This window comes from Lynx rufus, unplaced genomic scaffold (genome assembly GCF_022079265.1).
Source record: "Lynx rufus isolate CCGP_SWC_20201006 ecotype Redwood Valley unplaced genomic scaffold, mLynRuf1.p SCAF_3, whole genome shotgun sequence".
NCBI classification, from domain to species: Eukaryota; Metazoa; Chordata; class Mammalia; order Carnivora; family Felidae; genus Lynx; species Lynx rufus.
The window spans coordinates 122,999,290-123,025,568 of record NW_025814845.1 but is presented as its reverse complement, the minus strand read 5'-3'; the positions used below and the strand labels follow the sequence as shown (position 1 = coordinate 123,025,568).

At 35.8% G+C, this 26,279-nt stretch overlaps 1 protein-coding gene across 1 annotated transcript; it reads right to left on the bottom strand.

The window, feature by feature from the left end:
* Positions 1-577: 577 nt before the first annotated feature.
* TMEM184C (transmembrane protein 184C) lies at positions 578-26,102 on the bottom strand. The gene is made up of 10 exons (XM_047091480.1): positions 25,425-26,102; positions 18,978-19,108; positions 18,843-18,879; positions 17,892-18,097; positions 7,818-7,892; positions 6,619-6,712; positions 3,886-3,998; positions 2,426-2,525; positions 1,785-1,956; positions 578-1,340 (listed from the first exon to the last, which is right to left on the bottom strand). The coding sequence occupies exons 1-10, from the start codon at positions 25,641-25,643 to the stop codon at positions 1,075-1,077; spliced, it is 1,413 nt and encodes a 470-aa protein (XP_046947436.1). The 5' UTR covers positions 25,644-26,102; the 3' UTR covers positions 578-1,074.
* Positions 26,103-26,279: the final 177 nt, after the last annotated feature.

Here is a 26,279-nt window from a genome sequence, read left to right as displayed (position 1 = left end):
TGAGCCACCCAGATGCCCAATAAGTTTCTTATTTATCCTCCCAATCTTCTATCCAGTTTATTCTTTTCATCTGAAAATCATGGATAACTTATTAATCTATTAGTAGTGTTGCAAATAAGATTTTTAGATAGTAGTTTTTTTTTTTTTTTTAATTTTTTTTTTTCAATGTTTATTTATTTTTGGGACAGAGAGAGACAGAGCATGAACGGGGGAGGGGCAGAGAGAGAGAGGGAGACACAGAATCGGAAACAGGCTCCAGGCTCCGAGCCATCAGCCCAGAGCCTGACGCGGGGCTCGAACTCACGGACCGGGAGATCGTGACCTGGCTGAAGTCGGACGCTTAACCGACTGCGCCACCCAGGCGCCCCTAGATAGTAGTTGTTTTAAGATTTATATTAGGTCCCATTTCTTCTAAAAGGAATAGAAGATACAGGTATCCTTCACTGTAGGTGTGTAATCTTTAACCTTTAATTTTTTTGCACTTATTTCTTTTTTGCTGTGCCTCTAATCAAGAACTTTTTGAAAAAAACATTAAGAGTTTATGTTGAAGTAATGAGAGACAAAAAATTGCAGAAAATAAATGATAAATTCTTATTTATTGAAAGACATCCAGTTGAGAAATAGAGAAATAATTGTTAGGTAGGCATATATGGCACATGATTAAGTTCCACTAATTCGTATTTCCAAATTATACTTTCTGCTAAATTCCAGAGCGTTCTATTCATGCAGCAGTGGTAGAAGCATTGATTTTTTTTTTTTTTTTTTTAATGTCCATCCTCTTGATAAAGCAATGTAACACCAGGAACATTTAGTAGAGTCATTTTCTACCATTTGAGTATGTGATACTCTAATGTTAAGAAATCAAGTCTAAGTCTAGGATATTTAGACTGATTATTTGTGATATACAAAACTCAGTTATATAAATCCAGTAGTTGTACCTGGCTTTCTCACCTTCTTTGTGTTGAAAACTTTCCATCATTTATGGCTTGTCCCAAGCACAAAATCCTGAGCAATGGGATACCACGTGATGAAATAACATGGTAGAAGGAGCATAGTTTGCTTCTGCACACTTGTTCAGGAGGCCACAGATTTATCTGAAAGTTCATTTTTCTCTCCTGTAGTGTCATTATACATTTCATCAGGTATGTTAGCCATAGTAGGCGTAGTCTGGGGAGTCACAGTGTGTCCAAACCCTTGGTAATGACCCATGGGTGAAGGTGGTACAGAAGAGGCAACAGAAATTGCATCTTGTGATGATGACGATAACAAGCTTGTATGTTCATTTTGATCTTGGTCCTCAGGAAAAAACTTCTTCCTAGGATGTCCCATGACTGTCCTTCCTTTAAAGTAATAGAAAGGTTTTCAAATTAGCCAAAAGTTATTTTTATCACTATAAACTTACCATGCTAAAAATAAGTTCCACCTCCCCACCCCCAATTTTACTATTACTGCTTTAAACAGTCTTTTCATCTCTTAATTTTTTTTTTTTTTTTAACGTTTATTTATTTTTGGGACAGAGAGAGACAGAGCATGAATGGGGGAGGGTCAGAGAGAGAGGGAGACACAGAATCGGAAACAGGCTCCAGGCTCTGAGCCATCAGCCCAGAGCCCGACGCGGGGCTCGAACTCACAGACCGCGAGATCATGACCTGGCTGAAGTCGGACGCTTAACCGACTGCACCACCCAGGTGCCCCTCTTTTCATCTCTTAAAAATAGCTACAAAATTGCCCTAGTATGAGAACTCCAATAACCTGTTTGGATGAATGAAATGGCTGGTACTTACCAACATGCCTTACTTGCTCAGAAATATCATCCCTAATATCTGAAACATCCCACATGGCAAGAAAGGAATCAAAGCATGAGCCCTCTTCTGCTTCTTGGACATAGGGTTTATATGAGAAAGTGTAGTGATGAGCAATAGCAGCAAGGAACATCTCAATACAGATGATAAAGTCCTACAACAACAGCAACAAAAACATCAGCCATCTTTGAGCTTAAATCTAGTTTTGTAAATAAAAGCACTATCTTTCTTTTCAAAAAGTATTTAAGTATTGACATCTGTTTTTCCCCATATTATACTCATTTTCCAAAATAACTGTCTCTGACCTCAAAAAAAAAAGGCAAAATGGCAAAAATCTAAACCTCCTTTATACTCCCCAATCAAGTATATCTTAAAGTACAGTGCATTCTCAATCCACTGCCCAAGGACTAAAGACAAATGCACAGAGAAAGAAGGAAAAACAAATTCTAGGTTCTATTCCTGGCTCTACCACGAGTGATGATGGCTAGTTTCCCTACGCTTCCCGTTTCCTCATTTGTGAAGTGAGAATAGTAGCCCCACAGCCTGCTTGTTGTCAGGTTTCAGAGATAATATGTAAAATGGGTAAATAGTAAAATCGTATTAAATTCACAGATAGCACTAACCTGGAGTCCTGTAGCCACAGCTTCTACAGTCTGCCATTCCCATGTATGCTTTTCAGAAATAACGCCAACTTTAACCAACAAAGCAATAACTACTGCTTGCCTATATGTTAGGAAAAGGTAAACGCCAAATCTATATCAAGCATAAAATGAGCAGTTGTTTTACAAATATGCCATTTAAAAAAGTTAACCCTCACAACTTGTGGACCACCACCACCACCCTGTCTTCATAGCATATTATATTATAGCATATATCTATATTAAAAACATTTATTTGCTTTATAAATTTATTCTTCTAGTATAGTTTCATTGTATGAGTTTTCATTATGTATTTTTAAATATATGTAACTTCAGTATTTGGTTTCTATGTCTTTTTGTTTTGAAAGTGTGTACAAGCAAATGTTTCCTATACATAAGACAATGCCTAACACCTTGTATATCAGGCATTTAAAATAAAATACAGGACAGATACTTCAATGTTATTTACACCTGTCTTAATTATCCAGATTATTCTTTAAAACATTAAAACCCGTCTTGTTTGAAGTGCTGGAACTAGAGACAAACTCAGAAGGTGTCAGACTCCCAAGATGGAGTCACACTGAACATTTCAAGCACATCTATGGATATAACCCTAGGTGAAATTTAGACAGCTAATAAGATAGTAAGACAAGTTTTCATATTTCTGCATATAAGAATTTTACTTCAATATTGCTTGTAATGGTGAAAAAATCAGGAACATCCTAAATGTCAATAGAAGATTAGTTAAAAAGTTACATCCACAGTACAGAATACTTAGCAAAACCAAAAAACAAAACAAACCCAAACAACAAGAAAATTATATCCTCACTTTCTAGACTAAGAACTATATACACAATATACTGAATGTATCATTGAATTCTACAAGTTTTTATAGTATGAAACCATTTCTGTGGAATTTTATATGTGACATTATGTGCACCACAATGTTAATCATTCTTTCTGGGTGTTAGAGGAGTTCAAGGATTATTCTTTTTCCCCTTTTCATATTTGTATGTTAGTATATTTGTTTCTAGGTCCCCTATCACCCACTCTTTCACTAAATTGGGACCATGAACAGTTTTTTCTTCTGCTTTAAAGAATGTATTTTACTAATGAACATTATACCTCACAGTATTAAATATTCTATATTTATCTTCCAAACTGCAGACTATTCTCTTATGTGAAAGGACCATGATATATTTTAATGATTCCTCTAGTGTTGAGACATTTAGATTGTCTCAAATTATTTTCTTGTAAATGTTATGCTAACTATCTGATTACTTCTTTATGAAAAACCAAGAAGGGCTAAAAGGATGAACTTTTTAAAAGGTAAGTAGAGACATTTTAATTCATCTTCTACATTAAGACCATTTTGAAAATCCTCCCTAGGCAACAGTATTATTACCTGTAGAAACTAAGAACATTTAAGAGAAAGCAACACTTACCAAAAGGAAACAAAAACCACCAGCTTTACACAAAGAAATTTGCCAACAGGTTGAATTGGACTCAGTTCTTCCTTCAGTACTTTATAAAATAGCAGCAGACAATACATGGCAAACTAGAAACAAGATTAACAGTTAAACTTCTTCAATAAGAATAATTAAATATGGTAACAGAAATCATACAGTTAGTTATAAACCAGAACCTGGTACACAGTCATGGTTCAGGCAATTTTTTTTAGGTTTTCTATTCTGTTATTTTTAGATTAACAACAAGCTTTTATAGTTTACTGGGGATGAGAATAATGATATGAAATTTCTAATAAGAGATGCATAATGTCTTCCCTGAAAGTGGCTTTAAGTGTTCACTTACTGGAACCCATAAAGAAAACAATGACCAAGTGACTGTCATGAAAGGAAGAAAAGGCTGTCCCTCAGCCAAGATAAAAATATATCGATCTGCTTATTAATTGCTTTTATATACAAGTTATCATTAATTTTGTAAAAGTTAAGTTTGACTAGTCTACCTTACTCTATTATATATATGTTATTTATAAAACACAGTAAATAAGTACTATTTGAATAAAATTTGCCCATGAAAAATGAAAGTAAGGAATCAACAATTTTTCTTGAGGGCAGTATGTTAATCTGGCTGAATTTACTTTTTTAAAATAAACGCTCAAGACAGTATTAACTATTTTTTAAAAATCAATTGTAATAACGTAGTATAGTGTACATAGCAATAAACATTTCCCTAAAAGTTTATTTTTTCCCATTACAGTCATAGAAAATGTTTCTTTGAAATATTTTAGAATATAAAAGCAGTAAAGTAAAATATAAAGTTGTCTATAGTCCCATTGTCCAACCATTCCATTCTACAGATAGGTGGTTTTTAACAGGTATCACCAACTGAAAATAAAATTTGGTTGCCTGATTTTCCCTCACTTAAAGTACCTTACTTTTTCATATATTTCATAAGGATTATTATTATTACTTTTTAAAAGATTTTAAGTACTCTCTACACCCAACATGGGGCTCCAACTCACAACCCTGAGATCAAGAGTTGCAAGTTCCTCCGACTGAGCCAACTAGGTTGGCCCCTCATAAGGATTATTTTTAATTACTGCCTAGTATTTTGACCAGTGGAAGGACCATCATATATTTAACCAGTCCTTATCACTGGGCTTTGAATGGTTTCCAGTCTTTTGCTATTACAAATAGTCTGTATATACAAAGATATTCAACAAACCAAAAACACAACTATTTCTTTTTTTTTTTTAATGTTTATTTTGAGAGAGAGCACGTGCATGCATGTATGAGCAGGAGTGGGGGCAGAGAGAGAAACGGTGAGAGAGAATCCCAAGCAGGCTCCACGCTGTCATTGCAGAGCCCCATGAGGGGTTATCCCACAAACCATGAGATCATGACCTGAACTGAAACCAAGACAGATACTTAACTGACTGAGCCACCCAGGCATCCCCTTACAACTACTTCTTGAGGATTACATTCCCAGTAATGGAATTACTGGTTTTAAAGAACATGAACATAAGGGAAAGCTTTAAATACATAGGCATATAATTTTTTTTAAATGTTTATTTTTGACAGAAAGCACGAGGTGGGGAGAAGCAGAGACAGAGGGAGACAGAGGATCCAAAGTGGGTTCCATGCTGAGAGTGGGGAGCTCAGAGTGGAGCTTGAATTCATGCACCATGAGATCATGACCTGACCTGAGCCAAAGTTGGATGCTTAACCGACCAAGCCACCCAGATGTCCCCACAGGCATATAATTTTTATTATAAACATCTAATAACACACATGCATGTCATTCTACCTATTATTTTGTTGAAAATATTAAAGATTTAAATGAAGTGCAAGTTCTTAAGTTGAAAGGATCGGACAATTATTTTTTTAGAGCATTTCAGTTTCTAGAACATTTTTTTTAAATTTTTTTTTTTTTTTAAACCTCTATTTATTTTTGAGAGAGAGAGAGAGAGAGCATGAGCAGGGGAGGGACAGAGACAGAGAGAGGGAGACAGAGAATCTGAAGCAGGCTCCAGTCTCCAAGCTGTCAGCACAGAGCCCAAAGTGGGGCTCAAACTCATGGAAAGTGAGATCATGACCTGCGCCAAAGTCAGAGGCTCAACTGACTGAGCCACCCAGGTGCCCCTCTAGAACATTTTTTTTAAAACTTGGCGTTCACAATTTTCCTTTAATTCCAAATACATAAGAGTATTTTATTCTCCCATTTTTATTCAAACCTTGTACTGTCATAATCCAATTAGATATATTCTCTTATTGAGTATGCCCTGGTTATGTATATTTTAAGGAGAGCATTGTGCTTTTATTTGTGACATATCCACACAACTATGTAGTGACTACCACAACCAAATGAACAAACATGATCAACAGGTCAAGGTAAAAGTCACCAAATAATTAACCCAAAGATATTATATCTTTATATATGTATAAGGGCATGTTAAAATTTCTTCAGGTTCTTTCCTATAAATCAAATTTCAAGATTAAAAAATAACAAACTTCATTCTCAAACTTTTCCTAAGAAAATTTAGAGTCACAGATACTAATTTAATACAGTTAATATTTATTGGGATACCTGGCTGGCTTAGTCAGTAGAGCTTGTGACCCTTGATCCTAGGATCTTAAGTTTGGGCCCCATGCTGGATATAGAGTCTACTTAAAATAATTTTTTTAAAAAAATAAATAAAAAAAATACTTACTTACCAATTGTGACATGTTGTTTATTATAACCAAGTAAGTCCAAGCATTTGAAAAGCTAAAGTTCCCTTCATCATATATACCAAGCAGCTCACAGATTCTAAAATGGTAAAAATAAGATCTATGATTAAATCAAATATATATTTTAAAACATAGCATTGACAGAAATATTTAAATTTAGAAGTCAGTTTATTTAAAAGACCCTGTAGATAATCACTTGATTTTGGTCATAGAAGTGGTTCAAAATTAAACATTTTTTAGTAACATTACCAAATGATTATTTCTGCATCTTAATTCCAAAATAAGATACATGCACTGAACTAGAAGGATAATTACTAGATTAAAAAAAATTAGGTTGCCTAATTTTCAAAAGCTTGATAGTTATAGGCTTATAATCCAAGTCTATAAGTATAACTTTTCCTACAACTTGTCTTGGGAGGTAAATTTTATGAATACCCATATCTAAGTATTAGCTTATGTGATTGATTACCCAGTTTCTAAACTGCAGACAAATAAAGCCTGCCATCATAAACAAGTTAATTAGTTTTAATTCTAAGGTAAATACTGCTAAAGAATTGCTAGGTCAAAGGCAGAATAAGGAACTGAATGCTTCTTTCACCTTTCTTCCCTCTTTTTCTGAATATGCACAATATTAGTTATGATTACCAGATAAAATATGCAATCTACTCACTTTAAATTATCTGATGTTCTTAAATTTTTAGGGAATAGTTTTACCAGATAGCTTAATGATATACCATCTTACCTCATCTCCTAAGCCTTGACAGAATTCTTAAATAAGAAAATTATGATTTCATCCTTGGAATATAGTAGTCATAGTCTAAGTTAACCATATAAAAAACAAAACCATATAATGAACCTAAAGTAGTATACTTTAACTTCATGTAATCGATGTTTCTGTAAAGCTGTGTGAATATTAATATTTGGGGAAAAAAGTACCTTAAAAATGTTTTCCAGAATGAACTAGAGAATGTTATTTAGAAGAATTCCATAGTGACTCTCTGCCTATAAATGGTCACCTTATTTATTTTTAAAAGTAGGGTTTTCATACACGTTGCTTTTTATAAGAGTATATATATATATATATATATCTCATAAACAAGTAAATTAATGCTCTTGGTATGTCTACTCAATTGTTCTCAAGAGCATGAGAATGAAAAAAAAAATAATGAGTTCTTTGTACTTACAGAGCAACAATGGTGGTGAATGGTCTGACGACTGTATACTGCAGTACACCCAGTTTGCACCTAAACAGCAATACTCTGCCAAAGAACAAAAAACTTAGCATTTCGACTACTCATTTAAATAGTATCAGATTTTCTCCAAAGCCTCCTATATTAAAATCCCTTTTTTTTTTTTTAATTTTTTTTTCAACGTTTATTTATTTTTGGGACAGAGAGAGACAGAGCATGAACGGCGGAGGGGCAGAGAGAGGGAGACACAGAATCGGAAACAGGCTCCAGGCTCTGAGCCATCAGCCCAGAGCCTGACGCGGGGCTCGAACTCACGGACCGCGAGATCGTGACCTGGCTGAAGTCGGACGCTTAACCGACTGCGCCACCCAGGCGCCCCTAAAATCCCTTTGACAAATGATGCCATATTTATATTTAATTCTTTTATTAAAAAAAATTTTTTTTAGGTTTATTTATTGTGAGACAGAGACAGTGTGAATTGGGAAGGTACAGAGAGACCGAGAGAGAGAGAGGGAGAGAAAAGAGAGAATCCCAAGCAGGCTTCGTGTTGCTAGCACAGAGCCAGACATGTGGCTCGAACTCACAAAACTGTAAGATCATGACCTGAGCCGAAACCAAGAGTTGTACGCTTAACTGACTGAGCCACCCAGGTGCCTCTATATTTAATTCTTTTGATTTAGTCATTCTAAATGGCAATTGGGGAAGAATGTGGATGATAGCAAACAAACTGTTTAAATGCTGTTTTTTAAATTATTTGACAACTACATCTTCTGAAAGATCCCCCTTTCTGTGTTCAGTTTCAAATTCCTGAATAGCGCAGCACAGAAAGAACAAAAACGTGTCCCTGTATGTTTCTGGAAGAAAGACAGTAACGGATGAATTGTGTGCATGTATATGTGAAAGCGTATTCAGAAAGTATTATTTAGGGGCACCTGGGTGGCTCAGTCAGTTTAAGCATCCAACTTCAGCTCAGGTCATGATTTGCAGTTCGTGAGTTCGAGCCCTGCTTAAGGTGAGCTTGAGCCCTGCTTCAGGCTCCATACTTTCCGTGTGGAGCCTGTATGGGATTCTCCCTCTCTCCCCCTCTCTCATTTGCACCCTCTCTCTCAAAACTAAACTAAAAAAAAAAAAAAAAAAAGTATTACTTATTTACATTTAGAATTCAGTTTTCTTTCAAGTTTGGAATTTAAATATCATTCCAGAGAGTATCACTAACTAGATTTATGAAAGGACAAAACAAAGATCCTGCATAAATGTAAAATTACTCAATGTAGGGGAAAATTTACAAGGGGAAAACAAAAACAAAACAAAAACGGCTCTACCTGTGTTGTGCAAGCCTTCTTAAAAGACCAAGTTGCTCTGGAGTGCCTGGGTGACTCAGTGGTTAAGTGTCTGACTCTTGATCTTGGCTAAAGGGCTCAGGTCATGATCTTGGTTCACAAGATCAAGCCTTGCACTGGGCTTAGAGCCTGTTTGGGATTCTCAGTCTCCCTCTCTCTCTGCCTTCTCCCTGCTTGTGCTCTCTTTCTCCCTCAAAATAAACTTAAAAATGAAACAAAAACAAAAACAAAAAAACCAAGTTGCTCTGAGGGCAAATGCTTTATTTAGCACTACTATCAGGAGAACTGATTATCAATGTAATGTATTATGAATCCCCTAATTTAAGAATTGCATCAAGACTGAGAAGATTCGGCATACAGGTCTTGAGGTGTTGTATCAGGACTGAATAAAGAAACTGTTGGGGTTCTATGTGCTGAGAGACTTCTCTGTGCTAAGGTGGTTCACTCCCACTTACAGCTAAGTGTGCCTCCCTGAGGGGGCCTAGGGAGTGCACTTGGGCTTGTTTCAAGACCTCTTGAGAGAATGCCTTGGCTGTACATGCTGTTCTTCCTGTCCCATACTCTTTACAAATGGATTAGCCAATTAGATAGCTTTGAAAGCTGCAGAGAATAAATGAACTAAAGATGAATTTGAAGAAACTGCCTAGAACGTAGCAAAGGCTGAGACAAAGAAACAAATGTGAAAGAGAGTTACAAAGAACTGAATAGAATCAGAAGGTCTGACATATATTCATAGTTAAGACAGAGTAAAGATAAAATCACAAGAAGTTATTGCTAGGAACTTTTCAGAACTGATGAAAGATATGAATCTGTAGGTTGAGGCACTCTGTAAATTAAGGAGGACTAAAAACAGAAACAACAACCTAGATACTTCATAGTGAATCTGCAAAACATCAAAGACAGGGTCTTAAATGCAGTTGGAGCTAGGTCATCTATAATGGAATAACAATTAGGTTGACAGGAGAGGCTTAATAGTAACAATGGAAGCCAGAATCAGGTAGAATAAAATCTTCAAAAGGCTTGGAGAAAATTCCTGTCAACACAGAATTATACATCCAGCAAAACTGTCTTTTAAGAATGAAGGCAAACCTTTTGGATAAGTACATCTGAGAAAAATTACCACTGATACATTGACACTAAAGAAATTTTTAAAGGTCATACTTCAGAAAGAAGTAATGGATCCCGAATTGCTCTGAGATACAAGGAGTGAGGACCTTCTAACACTCGTAGTTAAATCTATAAAAGACTTAAAAGTAGTCACGTTAAAATTAGTTAAAGATGATACACTGTTTTGCCACCATATAACCTGTGAAAAAGCTTTTGGTTTTCAAGGGTTTTAAAAAATATTTTATAATCACCAATAAGGAATGATGGACCTACAATATATTAATATTTGTTAAATGTGGGTATTATAAAACAGATTTGTTTATATTTGTTTGTATTCCTTTAATGTTTGGAAAACCTTAAAATTATTTATTAAAATCTTTATTAAAACGTGGATTCTTGAATTGGATCCTGGAACAGAGAAAGGGCATTAGTGGAAAAACTTGAGAAATCTGAAGAGTCTGCAGTTAATAGTATTATACCAATGTTATTTCTTGGTTTTGACGAATATACCACGATTACATAAGATGTTATGTAACATTAGGGGAAGCTGGGTAAAGGGCGTATTAGAAATCTGTCTTGTCTTTTGCAACTTTTCTATAAATTGAAAATTATTTTACAATAAAGGCTTACTCAAAAAAATGCAATCAATGAAAGAAGAAAGTGAGACAAAGAGGAAATAAACAGATGGCAAGATTTTAAATGAACATATCAACAACCACAAAAATGTAAATAGCCTATTATTAGATTAGAATTTAAAAAAATACTGGGGCGCCTTGGTGGCTCAGTTGGTTAAACGTCCGACTTCGGCTCAGGTCATGATCTCACGGTCTGTGAGTTCGAGCCCCAGGTCGGGCTCTGTGCTGACAGCTGAGAGCCTGGAGCCTGCTTCGGATTCTGTCTCCCCCTCTCTCTCTGCCCCTCCCCCACTCATGCTGTTTCTCTCTTTGTCAAAAATAAGTAAACATTAAAAAAAAAAGAATTAAAAAAATACTAAACTTAAAAAAAAATGATACATCTAAAACATAAGGAGATGGAAAGGATGAAAGTAAAAGACAGCAAAAGATAAGCCAGGCAAATACTAAACAAAGGAAAGATGGGATACCTGGTAATATCAGATAAAACAGCTTTAAGATAATAAAAAATTAGTTGGAGTAGAAAAAGCATCAAAATATATAAACCAGATGACCAAAGTACAGGAAGAAAGTGACAAATAATCAGTGGCAGAATTTAAACAATCTCTTTCAGTAAATGACAGACAAGTAGTCAAAATCAACAGAAATATAGAAAAGTTGAATAACATATTAGATTGACCCAATGGACATGAATATATAGCAAAGCCACTCATTAATATAGAATACACATTCTCTTCAAGCACACAGGGAACCTTTATAAAAACTGATCATGTACTAAAGGGCATGAAACAAATCTTAACCAATTCCAAAGACTGTCTCAGAGAGTCTATTCTCTGACTGCAATGCAAATAAATAAAATGAAATCCAAAACCCTCCCCAAAAAGTCCTGTTTGGAAATCTAAAAATACTCCAGAATAATTACAGTAAAGAAGAAATCCCAATAGGAATTTAAAAGCATTAAATGGGATGACAATAAAAATATAAAGTTTGGGATTTGTGTGGTGATGGATATTAACTAGATATATTGTAGTGATCATTTTGCAATATATAGAAATACCGAATAATTAGGTTGTATACTTGAAACGAACATAATGTATGTCAATTATATGCCAATTAAAAAAAATAAAAAAATAAAACAACAAAAACTGGGATTCAGTGAATGTAAAACTTGGGAGGGAAATGTACAGTTTCAAAGCAGTAGTAAAAAAAGAAGAAAGGCTGTGTAAATCAGTGAGCTAAGACTCTAACATATTAGGAAAAGATAGTAAACCAAAACAAATGGGAGGTAGGAAGTAAAAACAGAGCAGAAATTAATCAAAGAGAAAACCAGTATATTACAGAGCCAAAAGTCATTTCTTGAAAAGATTAGTAGGTATAGGCAAACTTTTGGCAAGATTGTTCAAAGAAAAAATAAAGATATTAAATTTAACATCAGAAATGGAAAAGGAATCGTAACAGATCCAGAAGAGATTGAGAAGATATAAACTAATGTATGCCTGTACATTTAAAAACTGTTTATTCTGCCTAATTCCTAAAATTATATTAAAAAATGATTTCAGAAACAACAGGAAGCCTAAATAGTTCTGTAACTGTCCTCCCACAAAGTCCAGGTCTAATCTTTCAAGCTATAGTATATAATCTCTTCCTGTGATACACAAGTAAAAGGCAATACCTATTCAGGCAGTATAACTTGGATATGAAAACCAGACAGGAACAGTGTAAAAAAGAAACTTATAATCTAAACTTACTCATGAATATAGATGTAAAAATTCTAAACAAAGTATTAGCAAATCAAATCTCATGATGTAGAAAAACAGATAATACATCTTAATCACATCTCAAAATGCAAGGAAGTTTTAACATTAGAAAAGTTATCAATCTAATTCACTAAATTAACAGGTTAAGGCAAAAACCAACCATCTCAATAGATACAGCATAAGCATTTGATGCAATTTAATCATTTATTCATGATTAAAAATTCAACAAGCTATGGGTAAAAGCTTATTTTATCTGATAAAGGATGCCTATAAAACACCTTTAAAAACATAAAATTCAATTATATTTTATAAGAATTCCCTTCAAGATCAGGAATAATGCAAGAATATCTTGAGATACCAGCATGGTAAGAAGAGTAATTTATAAGTATAAAGAATAAATATCAAAGAAATCCTTTAATTGAAGAGGACATCTTCACAGGGAACTTAAAAAGTCTACAGACTAAGAAAATGTAACAAGATTTTTGGATATAAGGTTAATATGCAAACCCAATGTGCTTTTATACACACTAGAAGCAGTTAAAATGATTTTTAAGATAGATTCCACTTATAATAGCAATAAAATACATTTATGAAGTCAACAAAGATGTACAAGACTTCTATGAGAAAAATGTACTTTTGAAAGATAAATGAAGAGCTAAATATGCAGAAACCTAGACCATATTCATAGGTAATACTAAAAAAATCATAAAGATGTCAATAAAGATTAATTACAATAAAAAAACCCAAGAGGTTTTTCAAGCAACTTGACAAACTTGTTTCTACATTTTATATGTAAGAGCAAAGAATCAAAAATAGCAAGATAATAGGGTCGGGGCACTTGTCCCTCATTTTAAGGCTTATTAATAACCTGTAGTGCTTAATGTATGGAATTGGTCCAGCAATAGAAAAGTTAACCAATAAAACAGGAAAAAACAAAAACAAAAACAAAAACAAAAACAAACCCAAAAAACCAAAATCAAAAAGCCACAAACAGACCCATACACATGGAAACTTCACACACAACAGAGATGACCAGAGAGGTGAGTGAAGTAGAAGGGACAGAATGATGCTAGGGAAATTAGTCAATGGAATAAAATGAAACTGCATTCCTACCTCACACAACATACACACAAAACATTAAGTGTTTCTATGTCTTAACAGGAAAATTTTGAAATGTTTACAAGAAAAGCACAGGACAATGTTTTTATAATGCTGTAATTGGAGATAATATTTTGAATGAGACACAAAAAGTACTGACTATAAGATAAATTCAACTATATTAAGATCCAAAACTTCCATTTATCAGAAGATTTAATAAAGGTGACAGATATGCCAAAAACTGGAAAAGATATTTTCAATACACACTAAACAAAGAATTAATATCTAAATATATAAAGATCCCCTATGAAGCCACAAGACAGACAACCCATTAAAAAAATGAGAAAAAGAAAACAAGCATTCCTCAGAAAAGGAAAACATAAATGGTTAATAAATACATGAAAAGTTGCTCAACTTCATTACTAATCAGGGAAATCCAAATTAAGACCACAGCAATATACCACTTTACACCCTCTTGATATGCAAACATAAAGAAGTCTAGGTAATTCCAAATGTAGGTGAGGATGTGGTTCAATTAGAAGTGTGTTTTTAAAGAGTTTTTTTTTAATGTTTATTTCTTTTTTTTTTTTTAATTTTTTTTTTCAACGTTTATTTATTTTTTGGGGGGACAGAGAGAGACAAAGCATGAACAGGGGAGGGGCAGAGAGAGAGGGAGACACAGAATCGGAAACAGGCTCCAGGCTCTGAGCCATCAGCCCAGAGCCCGATGCGGGGCTCGAACTCACGGACCGCGAGATCGTGACCTGGCTGAAGTCGGACGCTTAACCAACTGCGCCACCCAGGCGCCCCTAAATGTTTATTTCTGAGAGACAGAGAGAGCACGTGAGTGGGGAAAGGGCAGAGAGAGGGAGACAGAGAACCCAAAGCGGGCTCTGTGCTGACAGCAGAGAGCCTGACGCAGGGCTCTAACTCACAAACCCCAAGATCATGACCTGAGCCGAAGTCAGACCCTTAACTACTGAGCCACCCAGAGCCCCTAGAAGTGTTTTATACTGTCAGTGGGAGACTAATATGGTACTGCCACTTCAGAAACCAATTTACATTGGGGCACCTGGGTGGCTCAGTCGGTTAAGCGTTGGACTCTTGATTTTGGCTCAGGCATGATCTTGCGGTTCATGAGTTCGAGCCCCAAGTCAGGCTCTGAGCACACAGTGTGAGCCTGCTTAGGATTCTCTCTCCCTCTCTTTCTGTCTCTCTCCCGCAGTCTCTCTCAAAATAAACACTTTAAAAAAAAAAAAAAGGAAATTTACTGCTAACAATGCTGAACAAAATCTAAAGACCTAGCACTCCACTACAAGGTATATACCTTAGAGCAATCTTAAACAAGAGGAAGAGAATATGTAATACGGATTAGTACCATTTCATGAAAACATTTGTTTCATAAGTGTACTAAATCATTAGATGTGGGAGATGCAGGAGAAGCATCAAAGGAAAAGACTTCAAAAGGGAAGGGCTGGAGAAGGTGCAAGGCCTTAGGACACATTTACACAGCTGAACACTAGAGCCATTAACATTGTCCAGGGCCGGATCCTCCTTCACACCTGACCCTTCCTAGTGCTATAGAAACCAATTAACTCGAAATTCAACCTTGAAAAGCTAAACCATTAGATTGATTAACACACTTGCTTAGCTGACTTTATGTATATAGTCTTTAGCAATTATCCTAATAAAAAGAAGCTTCATTTTGGAGTCAGGACCTTTACTTAACTGCATTTTGTTTGCGGACTCATCTTTTGCGACTCTGGCCATACTCCCTGCAACAATTAGGTAATCTATTTTCCCTCCTCTCATGAATATACACAAAATTTAATGTTTATTAAAAGAAAACTCATTGTGCTGTTTATGTTACAGCAAACAGAGTATAAAAAGCAGACTTAGTTTTTATCAATTAACAACTGCAAACTTGCCATTGTATTTACATTTTATAACAAATGCATTATGCTGAATTATCCTAAACAGCAATAGCCTGATTAATGATCAGATTTGTAACACTAGTTATCTACTACAGGGAGACTGGTAACCTACAATGTGGTTATACACAGCAGACGTTTTACTATTACTAAAACCATACCTCCAAACTGTATGACTTGGTAAATACTGAATATCCTCTGAAAGAAAAGAATACCTGAACTATGGATGCATTGCTGACATTATTCAGGAAGCAGTTGTCAGAATTCAAGGGTATCAGAAAAAAAATGAAACCAACATGAAGAGATTTAACAAGAATAAATGTTAACTGTGTGATTAGGAACATATCAATTACACAAACACAACACAGGGGAATTTTGGCCAGTAGCATGGTCTGAAAAAGGTTTGGGGTTTTAGTTAACAACTAGCTAATTGTGATGATACAGCTAGAGCCTCATTTTAGGTTCTGCAGTATTAGGAGGAGAGTCCTGATCAAAGCTGAACTATCATCATCATATTTACTGGACCACTGCAATCTCTTCCATCCTTGCCCACTTGCTCTACCAAGAGCAGTAATCTTTGAAAATGAAATTGGCATACCAGGGCCTCTATTTAACATCCTATAATGGCTTCTCATTTGACAACGACTCTCTCCTTGAATGAACTTTAACAGGACTCCTCTGAGTTCTCTTTTCAACTAGGTATCATTCTCAGGCCTTGGCCTTGATCTAAGTCAGTCTCAGCAAAAAATACTGCTAAGTCATCCTACCCTTGATATCTGATTACCTTTGATATTTAATCAAGCTCCTCATCTCCCATTCTTGATGTGTAAGTGCTTGGCCTTCCCTTAGTAAGAATTCGATTATGTCTATTGAGAGAGAACCCCTACTCTTGATGTCTCCTCTTAGTAATTTTCCATCCAGTGACCACCTCAATCTGCTCATTAGCTATAAATCTCTGTGTTGTATTTTTTGCTAAGCACAGTATCTCTCCCCTGGTTCCCAAATTATAATACTTCTCCCTTACTATCCTCTTTCATACACTATTGTTCTTTTCCCTTCAAAGCATTTCTTGATATAAGTAACTCTATTATTTGTGTCTTCATTTAATTCCAAACCTCTGAGCCAAAATGTTGGTTCCACGAGTTCTACATCTGTTATGTGCATTAAGATATATCCATATACTGGCACACACTAGGTGCTCAATACATATCGAGTGTGTTAATGAACACATTAGGAGCTTATTACTTAAAATAGCTAGGTAGCTCCCTGTCATTTCAAATGTGTAAACTAGAGACCTATTTAGTCCCAATGTTGTACAAATGGTTCTGTATCTCATGGGAGGCAATGTAGGTACCCCTAGGTTGTATATCTACATTGATTACTATAACTCCAAATCTTTCCAGTTACCTTGACTTTCAACTTTCACCTTATTCTCCATTATCAGTGATCAACTCCTACCAGTCCTTCAGTTTCAGTCTCTTTCCTTTCTATTCCCAATTTCATTCCTCCTTTTCAGCTTATCTCACAAATGGACCACTGTAATAACCTTCTAATTTATTTCCCCATCTCTGGAATCTTCCTCCCTCTAATATATCCTGAATAGTATTGCAAAATTTATCTTTCTAAAATGGTATTGTCAAATGTTTCCTTGTTGAAAAATATCAAATGGCTCATTCATGTAAAAAATGCAATCTTAGCTTCAACTGAATTTGTCAGGCTTTATTTTCCTTTACTGTCCTCTATGGATATATAATAAGGCCAATTAACCCATTATTTAGTACTAGAATAAATACTATTTGTTGCTCCTATCTCATATACTGTTTCCCCACCTAGACTACCTTCTCCTTGGGTCTTACACCTGATTTTGCCATTAACTATCTATGTAATCTCAAGTAAATTAATCTCTGTAGATCCTGGGTTCCAATTGTAAAAGGATGTTGATTAAATGATTTCTAAGGTTTTTTTCCCCTGCAATGTTTTAAGTTTGCTATTTAGGATGAATAATGTATGAGAGTAATTTGTATGTGTGGATTATAAATATGTGTTTTATTATTCTTTAAACTTGATTATGAACTACTTGAGGGTAGGAACTCTTCTTAACTTTTTGTCCTGCTCATAGTACTTAACACACTTTGCAGAGAACTGACTGATGCTTAAAAATTCTGTTTAAATACATAAAAAGACTAAAACCAAACATACTTACTCTCCCATAGTCCATGGTGGACAACAACACAAAGGAGGGAAATGTTTTTGCTGATCTTTGGCTTCAAGAATTAATACCAGATTTGGATACCGGTTAGTTAGATAATTGGTAAGGAATCCCATAAAGTTGTAAATGACATAAGCTTCATAACATTCTCTGCAGGTATCCACATATATTGCAATGCTGGGATATTTCAAAGCTATCCACTATGAAAAAGCAGAGAGGTTAAAAATAGTTGGAGCTAAGATAAAATGAATTGCCGTTCCAATTCATAGTATTCACAATGCTAATTTTTAAACTTGAGATGGCTTGTCACATATTTCCATCTAACTTTCTAAAATTTATGAGGGCTACCAGACAATCTGTGAAATGAATTTTTAAAAGCAATAAACATATTGGATACTGGTAAATAAAAACATTCATGTAAATAGTGAATATGAAGAAAGAAGCTAAATTATTTTGTCATCGGGTTCTTTAATATAACATGCAATTTTTCTTGAGATGATCACCGAAAATGCAATTAAAGACATTTCCTTTATATTTAATTAAATTAAAGCAGTCATCTGTGACAACTGCATGTTGTTCCCCAGAATCCACTGGGGAAGGGTTTTTTTTTTGTTCCCCCCCCGAAATAAAAAATTTAGTAAATAAAAAGGATGTAATGTAATTTTAAGTATTACATTCTTTAAAGGACTAAGAACACATAATCGGAAATTTTAAAACATACAGCAAAGAAAACAGCTATAGATTTTTTTTTTAAAACACCCGTCTTTTCTACTGTCATACTTCATCTTTTTTATTAACATTAAAAACAAGTGAATCTTTTCACTTTTCTTATTAATCTAACCCCTACTGTCAAATAATAAACTTTCATTACCTTAAGCATTCTGTAAATATTGTTGTATCATCAAACAAGTTCTTAACTAATGAGATAAAATGAAACATACTTACACTATCTAAACTGTATATGGGTACCATCCAAAGAATCCTATTTGGAAAGCAAAGCATAAATTAAAAACCTTTTACATCATATTTATGAAACAAGCAAACACAACAGTAAAAGAATCACAATATGTTAAGGTTTACCTTATTATTGGTTTCTGTAATTCAGGTTGTGTATAATGCACTAAATGTTGTAATATCACCCAGAGTGATATAGGTATAGTCAACAGCAAAAAAATTCCAGCAATAAACCAAGCCTTTGTGTGTATTCCAACCTAAAATAAAAGAACATATTTAAAATAAATCCTCTGATATTAAAATGAAAGACCTAAATAAAATATTTTTTATTTCTAAAATTTAGATTTATGTAATTACTAATGAGGCCCAACATTTTCCAAATAACTAGTTGCTTGTTTTCTTCTTCTTCAAAAAACAGCCTAGGGGCGCCTGGGTGCTCAGCCGGATAAGCACCAGACTCTTGATTTTGGCTCAGGTCATGACATCACAGTTCATGGGTTCAAGCCCCACATCGAGCTCCGTGCTGACAGTGTGGATCCTGCTTGAGATCCTCTCTCTCTCAAAAATGAATAAACCTAAAAAACAAAAAAACCCCAAAAAACCAAAAAAACACCCCAGTCTATCTGTGCTTTTATGGAGGGAGGAGGATGATTTTTCCTTATGGCGTTGAGCATTTTTCCTTGTGAGGCCTTTTGTAACAACGCTGTATACATTAAGAATATTAACATCAAGGGGCGCCTGGGTGGCGCAGTCGGTTAAGCGTCCGACTTCAGCCAGGTCACGATCTCGCGCTCCGTGAGTTCGAGCCCCGCATCAGGCTCTGGGCTGATGGCTCGGAGCCTGGAGCCTGTTTCCGATTCTGTGTCTGCCTCTCTCTCTGCCCCTCCCCCGTTCATGCTCTGTCTCTCTCTGTCCCAAAAATAAATAAACGTTGAAAAAAAAAAAATTAAAAAAAAAAAAAAAAGAATATTAACATCAGATCATTTTCTCTTCGCTTGTTATTTGTCTTTTATATTTGATTATTGTGCTTGGGGATGTACAGAAGTTTTAAAATTTTTCCACAAGTTCTAAAAATCTTTTTATGGTCTATTCCTTTGCTTTTATGTTTGGAAAGTAAAAATTCTACCTGCATTTTCTGTGAATTTTACTGTTACACAACATGTTACTGAGTATTGCCTAATACTTTGCTAAGTTTTTTTTTTTTTTGTATACATTATGTCTTTTAACCCTCCCATTTGGTAAGTATTGCCACAACCACTGTCCAAGCAAACAGTGTTAATACATGCTACCCCTCTTACATATAACAATATCAACTCAGGATACTACATTTTAAAAAGCTCTAATTTCTTTTTTTAGGTATCTGATCAATATTTTATCCTATAAAAACTCAATTTCTAAAAATACACTTTCAACTTTCTCATCTTAAGGTAGAGTTGAAGTAATTCACTTACTTTCTGCCAAAAAAAAAAAAAAAAAAAATTGAACCTCTGTTCTGTCCGTGGGGCCCTAGAGAATGAATTTTATATTAACTTGTGAATTCACTCATCAAGGCAGGGGTACATTAATGCTAATGTTTTAAAGGAAAAAAGGTGGGCATTTAATTTTGGTACTTTTGGGATTTGAACAGCTAATTAAAATAGAGCTGAAGTCTACAACTTCTAGTTTTACTGTTTAGAACAAGATTTTTTTTCAACAGGGGTCAAAGATTAAAGAAGTAGAAAACAAAAGTATAGAGAACAAATGTCAAAAACCCATATATAATTTTTGACTTCCCCCAAACTTAACCACTAATAGCCTAATGTTGACCTTACTGGTAACATAAACAGTCCATTAACACATATTTTGTATGTTACATGTACTATATGCTGTATTCTTATAATAAAGTAAGCTAGAGAAAATGCTATTAAAAATCTTAAGAAAAAATACATTTACACTGTATTTATCGGCAAAACTGTGTATATGTGGACCTGCAGTTCATACCCATGCTGTTCAAGGGTCAACTATACAAAAAGTCTTAAACTCTGGATATTAATCAAAATAGTTAAATGAAAAGTGAGTACGTGCAGAAGAAGATCCTAAAAGGAATGTCTTTATAATCATTTTTCAGGGATTTTTGCTTGGTTCAGTTTCATTTATTTTTTTAAATTTTTATTTATTTATTTTGAGTGTGCACAAGCAGACATGAGTGGGGGAAGGACACAGAGAGGGGGAGAGAGAGAATCCCAAGCAGGCTCCACACTGTCAGTGCAGAGCTGAACCCAGGACTAGATCCCATGAACCATGGGATCATGACCTGAGCTGAAATCAAGAGGTGGATGCTCAAACGACTTAGCCACCCAGGCACCCCTGTTCAATTTCATTTAAAATTGAGTATAGATGGTCCCAGACTTACACAGTTCAACTTTCAATTTTTTGACTTTACATTGGTACAAAAGTGATATGCGCTAAGTGGAGACTATACTTTGAATTTTTATTTTTTCCTGAGTTTTTCGCTGTGTGATATGATACTATTCTGATGCTGGGCAGGGGCAGGGAGCTATAGCTCCAGGTCAACCACACAATCATGAGGGTAAACAACTGATATAGCTTCAACTTGTGATGGGGTTACATTCTGATAAACCTATCATAGTTGAAAATACCCTAAATCCGAAACTGCATTTAATGCACTTAACCTGCCAAACATCATAGCTTAGTCTAGCCTACCTTAAACATACTCAGAATATTTATATTGGTCTACAGTTGGGAAAAATCATCTAACATACAGCTTACTTATAATAAAGTGTTGGATATCTCATAGCTCATGTAATTTAATGAATGCTATACTGAAAGTGAAAAACAGAATGGCTGTATGCGTACAGAATGGCTTTAAATGTATCAGATGTTTACCCTCATGGTTGCATGGTTGACTGAAAACTATGGCGTGCTGCCCCTGCCCACCGTCATGAGAAGAACATTATACTACACAGCACTAATCCAGGAAAAGATCACAATTCAAAATCTGAAGTACAGTCTCTACTGAATGTACACTGCTTTCACACCATTGTAAAGTCAAAAGTTAAAACATCATAGTTGAGGGGTGCCTGGGTGGTTCAGTCGGTTGAGCATCCGACTTTGGCTCGGGTCATGATCTCACGGTCTGTGAGTTCGAGCCCCGCGTCGGGCTCTGTGCTGATGGCTCAGAGCCTGGAGCCTGTTTCGGATTCTGTGTCTCCCTCTCTCTCTGCCCCTCCCCTGCTCATGCTCGGTCTCTCTCTGTCTCAGAAATAAATAAAACATTAAAAAAAATTTTTTTTTTTAAACATCATAGTTGAGACCCTTCTGCACCCATATAGCTATTGTTTTTCACTTTTACTACAGTATCCAATTACATGAGATATTCAACACTTTACTATAAAATATGCTGTTAGAGGATTTTGCCTCTATAAGCTAATGTAAATGTTATGAGCAAGTTTAATGTAGGCTAGACTATGTCCCTATGATGCTTGGCAGGTTAAGTGCATTAAATGCATTTTTACTTATGATATTTTTAACATGATGGGTTTATCAGGATGTGATCCCACTGTAAACCAAGGAAGATCTGTATCCATTTTAATGATGACCTAAAATAGTAATAATAATAGCATATTCTAGATCTTCTCAATTATAAGGTGATAATGAAGAATAGTATTGCCAAGTAATTTTAATGCCCACATTTGTTTTTATAATCGCCTTAGTGCCAACTTGGTGGTAGACCTAAGAGAAAAATGATGTGCTTGTGACTAATAAAGGCCAAGCATCCTCAGTGTGCTGTAAAAAAGAAAGTTCTTTTCAAATGATCATAAAACGAGTGACTAGAGAACTGAGTCATTTCAGTATAGATACCAAATTAAAAAATACCTTGCATCATAGAGTTAGTACCATTTTTACATTGCAAGGGGTAGTTTCTTAAAACCATCATCTGTCCACATTAATGCCATTAATTTGAATCACTGGTTTTATAGCTGTTTTAATTTCTGAGGTACCTAAAAAGCTATATGCATAAGAAATTAAAGCTATTTTGGGTATCCACATATTTAAGTAATAAAATAAGTAAACATTAGGTATTTGTAGAAATCATTATTACCTTTATTTTAATTGACATTTATTTCTAAATAAATTATTCACACTTGAGACACATTGATATGAGGCTATCGTTTAACATTATTAAACTTATCAGCCATAAGCAGGGCTGTTTTGGTTCACAAGACAAGGAGGAGATAAGTAGCACAATTTTTCCCCCCTAAGGTAACTTGAAGTAGAAAAAACCATTAAAGACAAGCATCCAGGAGTGGGTTAACTGAACCTGAACCAATTGAAAACATTTGGTTCAGAGTGCAATAAGAGTGTGCTCTGTGGGCCCAATCTTCCTGAGGGGAAGAGAGGAGAACTTACAGAAAGAGTAGCTACTCGGGGCATAAGTGCACATAAGGCAGGGTAAAATGACTGCAGAGTGAGTAGTGTGACATTATGTGTGCATTTCACTTACTTACCTTCCATTACACATGCTCAGCCAAGTAAGAGATAGAAATAATTTAAGGAGGGCATATGGTCATCTTGCCATTCCAATAAATGAGTACATGCCCCACCATGGGCATGGGATGGGCTCTTATGAACTTCTTGTTTTCTACAATCTCAGTTCCCACTGACTTCTCAGTGTGAGCATTGTGATTCTAGTGTTTAAAAGACAAATGTTTTTCATATAAACCTGTCCCTAAACATGTAAACAGTTTACACATCTCATTTTTACAGTTTTGTTTCTTCACTGCCAAGGATACTTAAAAGTCAGTTTTCCATCTCTATTTCTGCTATTCTGATTTGGGCCATAGTCATTGTAACTCAGGCACCCATGACCTCGTAACTACCATAAACAGCTTTCTAACTTTCCTTCACTTCCACTTTTCTATAGCTGGTAGTGGTCTTTTCAAGATGCCTGCTGGTTCATTTATTAGATCTTTTTTTAGTTTTTTCCATAGCCTTTTTTTTTTTTGGTTGTATTGGTCTCTACCACTAAGTTCCATGAAGATGAGTGGTAGATTTCTCTCTCTCACCATATAGAACACAAGCCTGATTTATCACTGGGATGAAGGAAAGCTTGCAATTTTTAAACAGGGTAGCAAGGTGACATTCAAGTAAAAGACCTGAAGGACATAAAGGAATGAGAATACCATCTAGGGGAAGAGAATGCCATAAAGGGGGAGCATTTAATGTAAAGGTCCTAAGGCAATAACATACTCCCACATGTTAGAGCAAAGTCCCCTTGGTAGAAGCAAGGAATTGAGAAGAGAAAGTCAGAGGGGGATTGGGTGGGGTAGTGTCAGATTATGTTGGGCTGTAATGGCCAGAGTGAGGGATATTAGCTTTTAATCTGGACTCGGAGTGACTGGAAAACTTTGAGAAGAATAGGACTTGTTTTAATTCGATACTTTGGCTGGTGAATTGAGAATAGTTCAGGCAACACATGAAGAGAATTTGGTTCAGAGTGTTTGCAGTAGAGATTGCAGATTAAATTTTTCCTTAAAAGTTGGCACTTAAAAACTATAGTTAACCAACAACTAAGAGAAGTCTTAAAGTAGGTTGATACTACACATATTATTAGCCTTAAAAGTAGTTCCTACACCACACTCCAAAAAAATACTTCAAAGAAATACTTATTTGTAATAAAATGTCTGTACTTGAATTCTGGTTGATAAATCATGAGAAACCTAAATATCTAACAAAGAGGAAATATTTAACGTAGTGGAATATTATATGAACATTAAAAATAACTACATGGGCTATGCCAATATGGGAAAGTCAACAAAATATAACTTAGTGAACATACAGGAAACAAATGCATATTAAAATGCATTTTTGTTTAATTATGTAAAAACATTTCCATAACAAAAAGCCTAAACTAGCTGTTGTCTCACCATTGCTCTTATAAAATAGGTGTTGCTAAATAAAAGTACTTGCTGGTTTTTATTAACTTAGAATTTAAAATTCATTATACAATTTTTATAAAGTACCTATCTTAGTTGAGTATTTACCTTGGGGTTTTCCAGTTTGTAGTACTTTACTGATGTCATAATAAGAATATGACATCAAAAAATATACAAGGGACTTTTGCAAAATCTTTATTGGTTAAGAGCTAATTTCTAAGTAAAAACAAACAACAAAGTCAAACCAACTAGAACCCTTTAATTCAGGAAGCTAGTTAAATGCTAATAAAATTCAATACATGGTTTTCAAGGTAGTCCAGTATTTGAACAGATCAGATTTCAGCAATAAAATTATCTTACTTTCAGGGAATTGATGGAATACTTGCAAAAGAGTGCTCTTCTAAGCAGCAATCTTAATATATTCTATTTTCTCGACTTGGCCCTCCCTCCACCTGCAGCACGCTTTGAAAACCAGTGAACAAGAAACCAGACAGGTTTATGAACTAAGACTGGGCTCATTTACATGCCCTGATTTTCAGGATATCAAGTTTGGGGCATCTAGGGTAAAAATGGGCAACCTTAGACGGGCAGGACGGTAGAAGAAAGGGTAGAGGCCAATGGTGAAACACCCTCTTACCTCCAGCTTCTGTAATTCCCACACGCATAGAGGAACCGCAACCACTATGGACACCAGGTAGATGACAACCGCTAAAGGTCGAATCCACTGTCTCCAATTCCTCCAGGTACAAGTGCAAGGCATGTTTCCGCATAAATCAGCTCCCAATGGCAAGGAAAAAGAGCTCGACAGAGATTGTAATGGGGAGCCCTGTTCTTTGGTTGTTTTGTCAACTCGCATGCTACAGAGAAACAGCTGTTGGGCGACTTTACCAGCAGCTCGAGCCGCCTCCTCGGCCCGCGTTGTGCTTTCTGCTGCTACTGCTGCCGCAACTGCGGCCGCTCAGGGTGCTACCAGGGAGCAGTGCGGGCAGCATCCTTTCTTCCCCACACCGCATCTACCCAGTTTTCGGTGGTGGAATACCCGGGCGGAGCCGCTGCCCTCACCTGGGTATCGCCCAGAGCACCGCCTGCACCATGGCCTCGAGGTGAGCGGCGCCGACCAGGACCGGCCCCTAAAGACCCTGCATACAGTTCGGTTCTGCCCCGCCGCTGCCTGCCCACTTGCTCTTTTCTTGGGCGGTCGAGCTTTCTCCCTCCCGCGTCTGCAGGCGTCTCTTCGCCCGATTTCGCTGGCAGATTGGAGGTGAGGACTCAAACCTGCCGGCCCCAGGATTTCCTCACTCACTCCCACGGGACATCCCCACAACGGAACCCAAAGCCAACCCAGGGCTTCCGTTTCCGCCCCCGCCGTCTGAGGTTGCTGATTCGTCGACAGCTCCAAACTGGGCCCGCCCCATCCGCCTCACTTTACACTCTCTGATTGGTCATTTGCGGGGGGAGGGGCTGTAGAGAGGCGTAGCAAGGTTAGGAGGTT

Excerpts from the sequence above, each read along its gene's own strand:
- TMEM184C (XM_047091480.1), bottom strand. The coding sequence starts at position 25,643 with ATGCGAGTTGACAAAACAACCAAAGAACAGGGCTCCCCATTACAATCT. Across the intron at positions 18,880-18,977 it reads TTACAGAAACCAATAATAAG|GATTCTTTGGATGGTACCCA; the intron begins GTAAACCTTAAC and ends CTTTCCAAATAG. Across the intron at positions 1,341-1,784 it reads TGAGCAAGTAAGGCATGTTG|GAAGGACAGTCATGGGACAT; the intron begins GTAAGTACCAGC and ends ATTACTTTAAAG.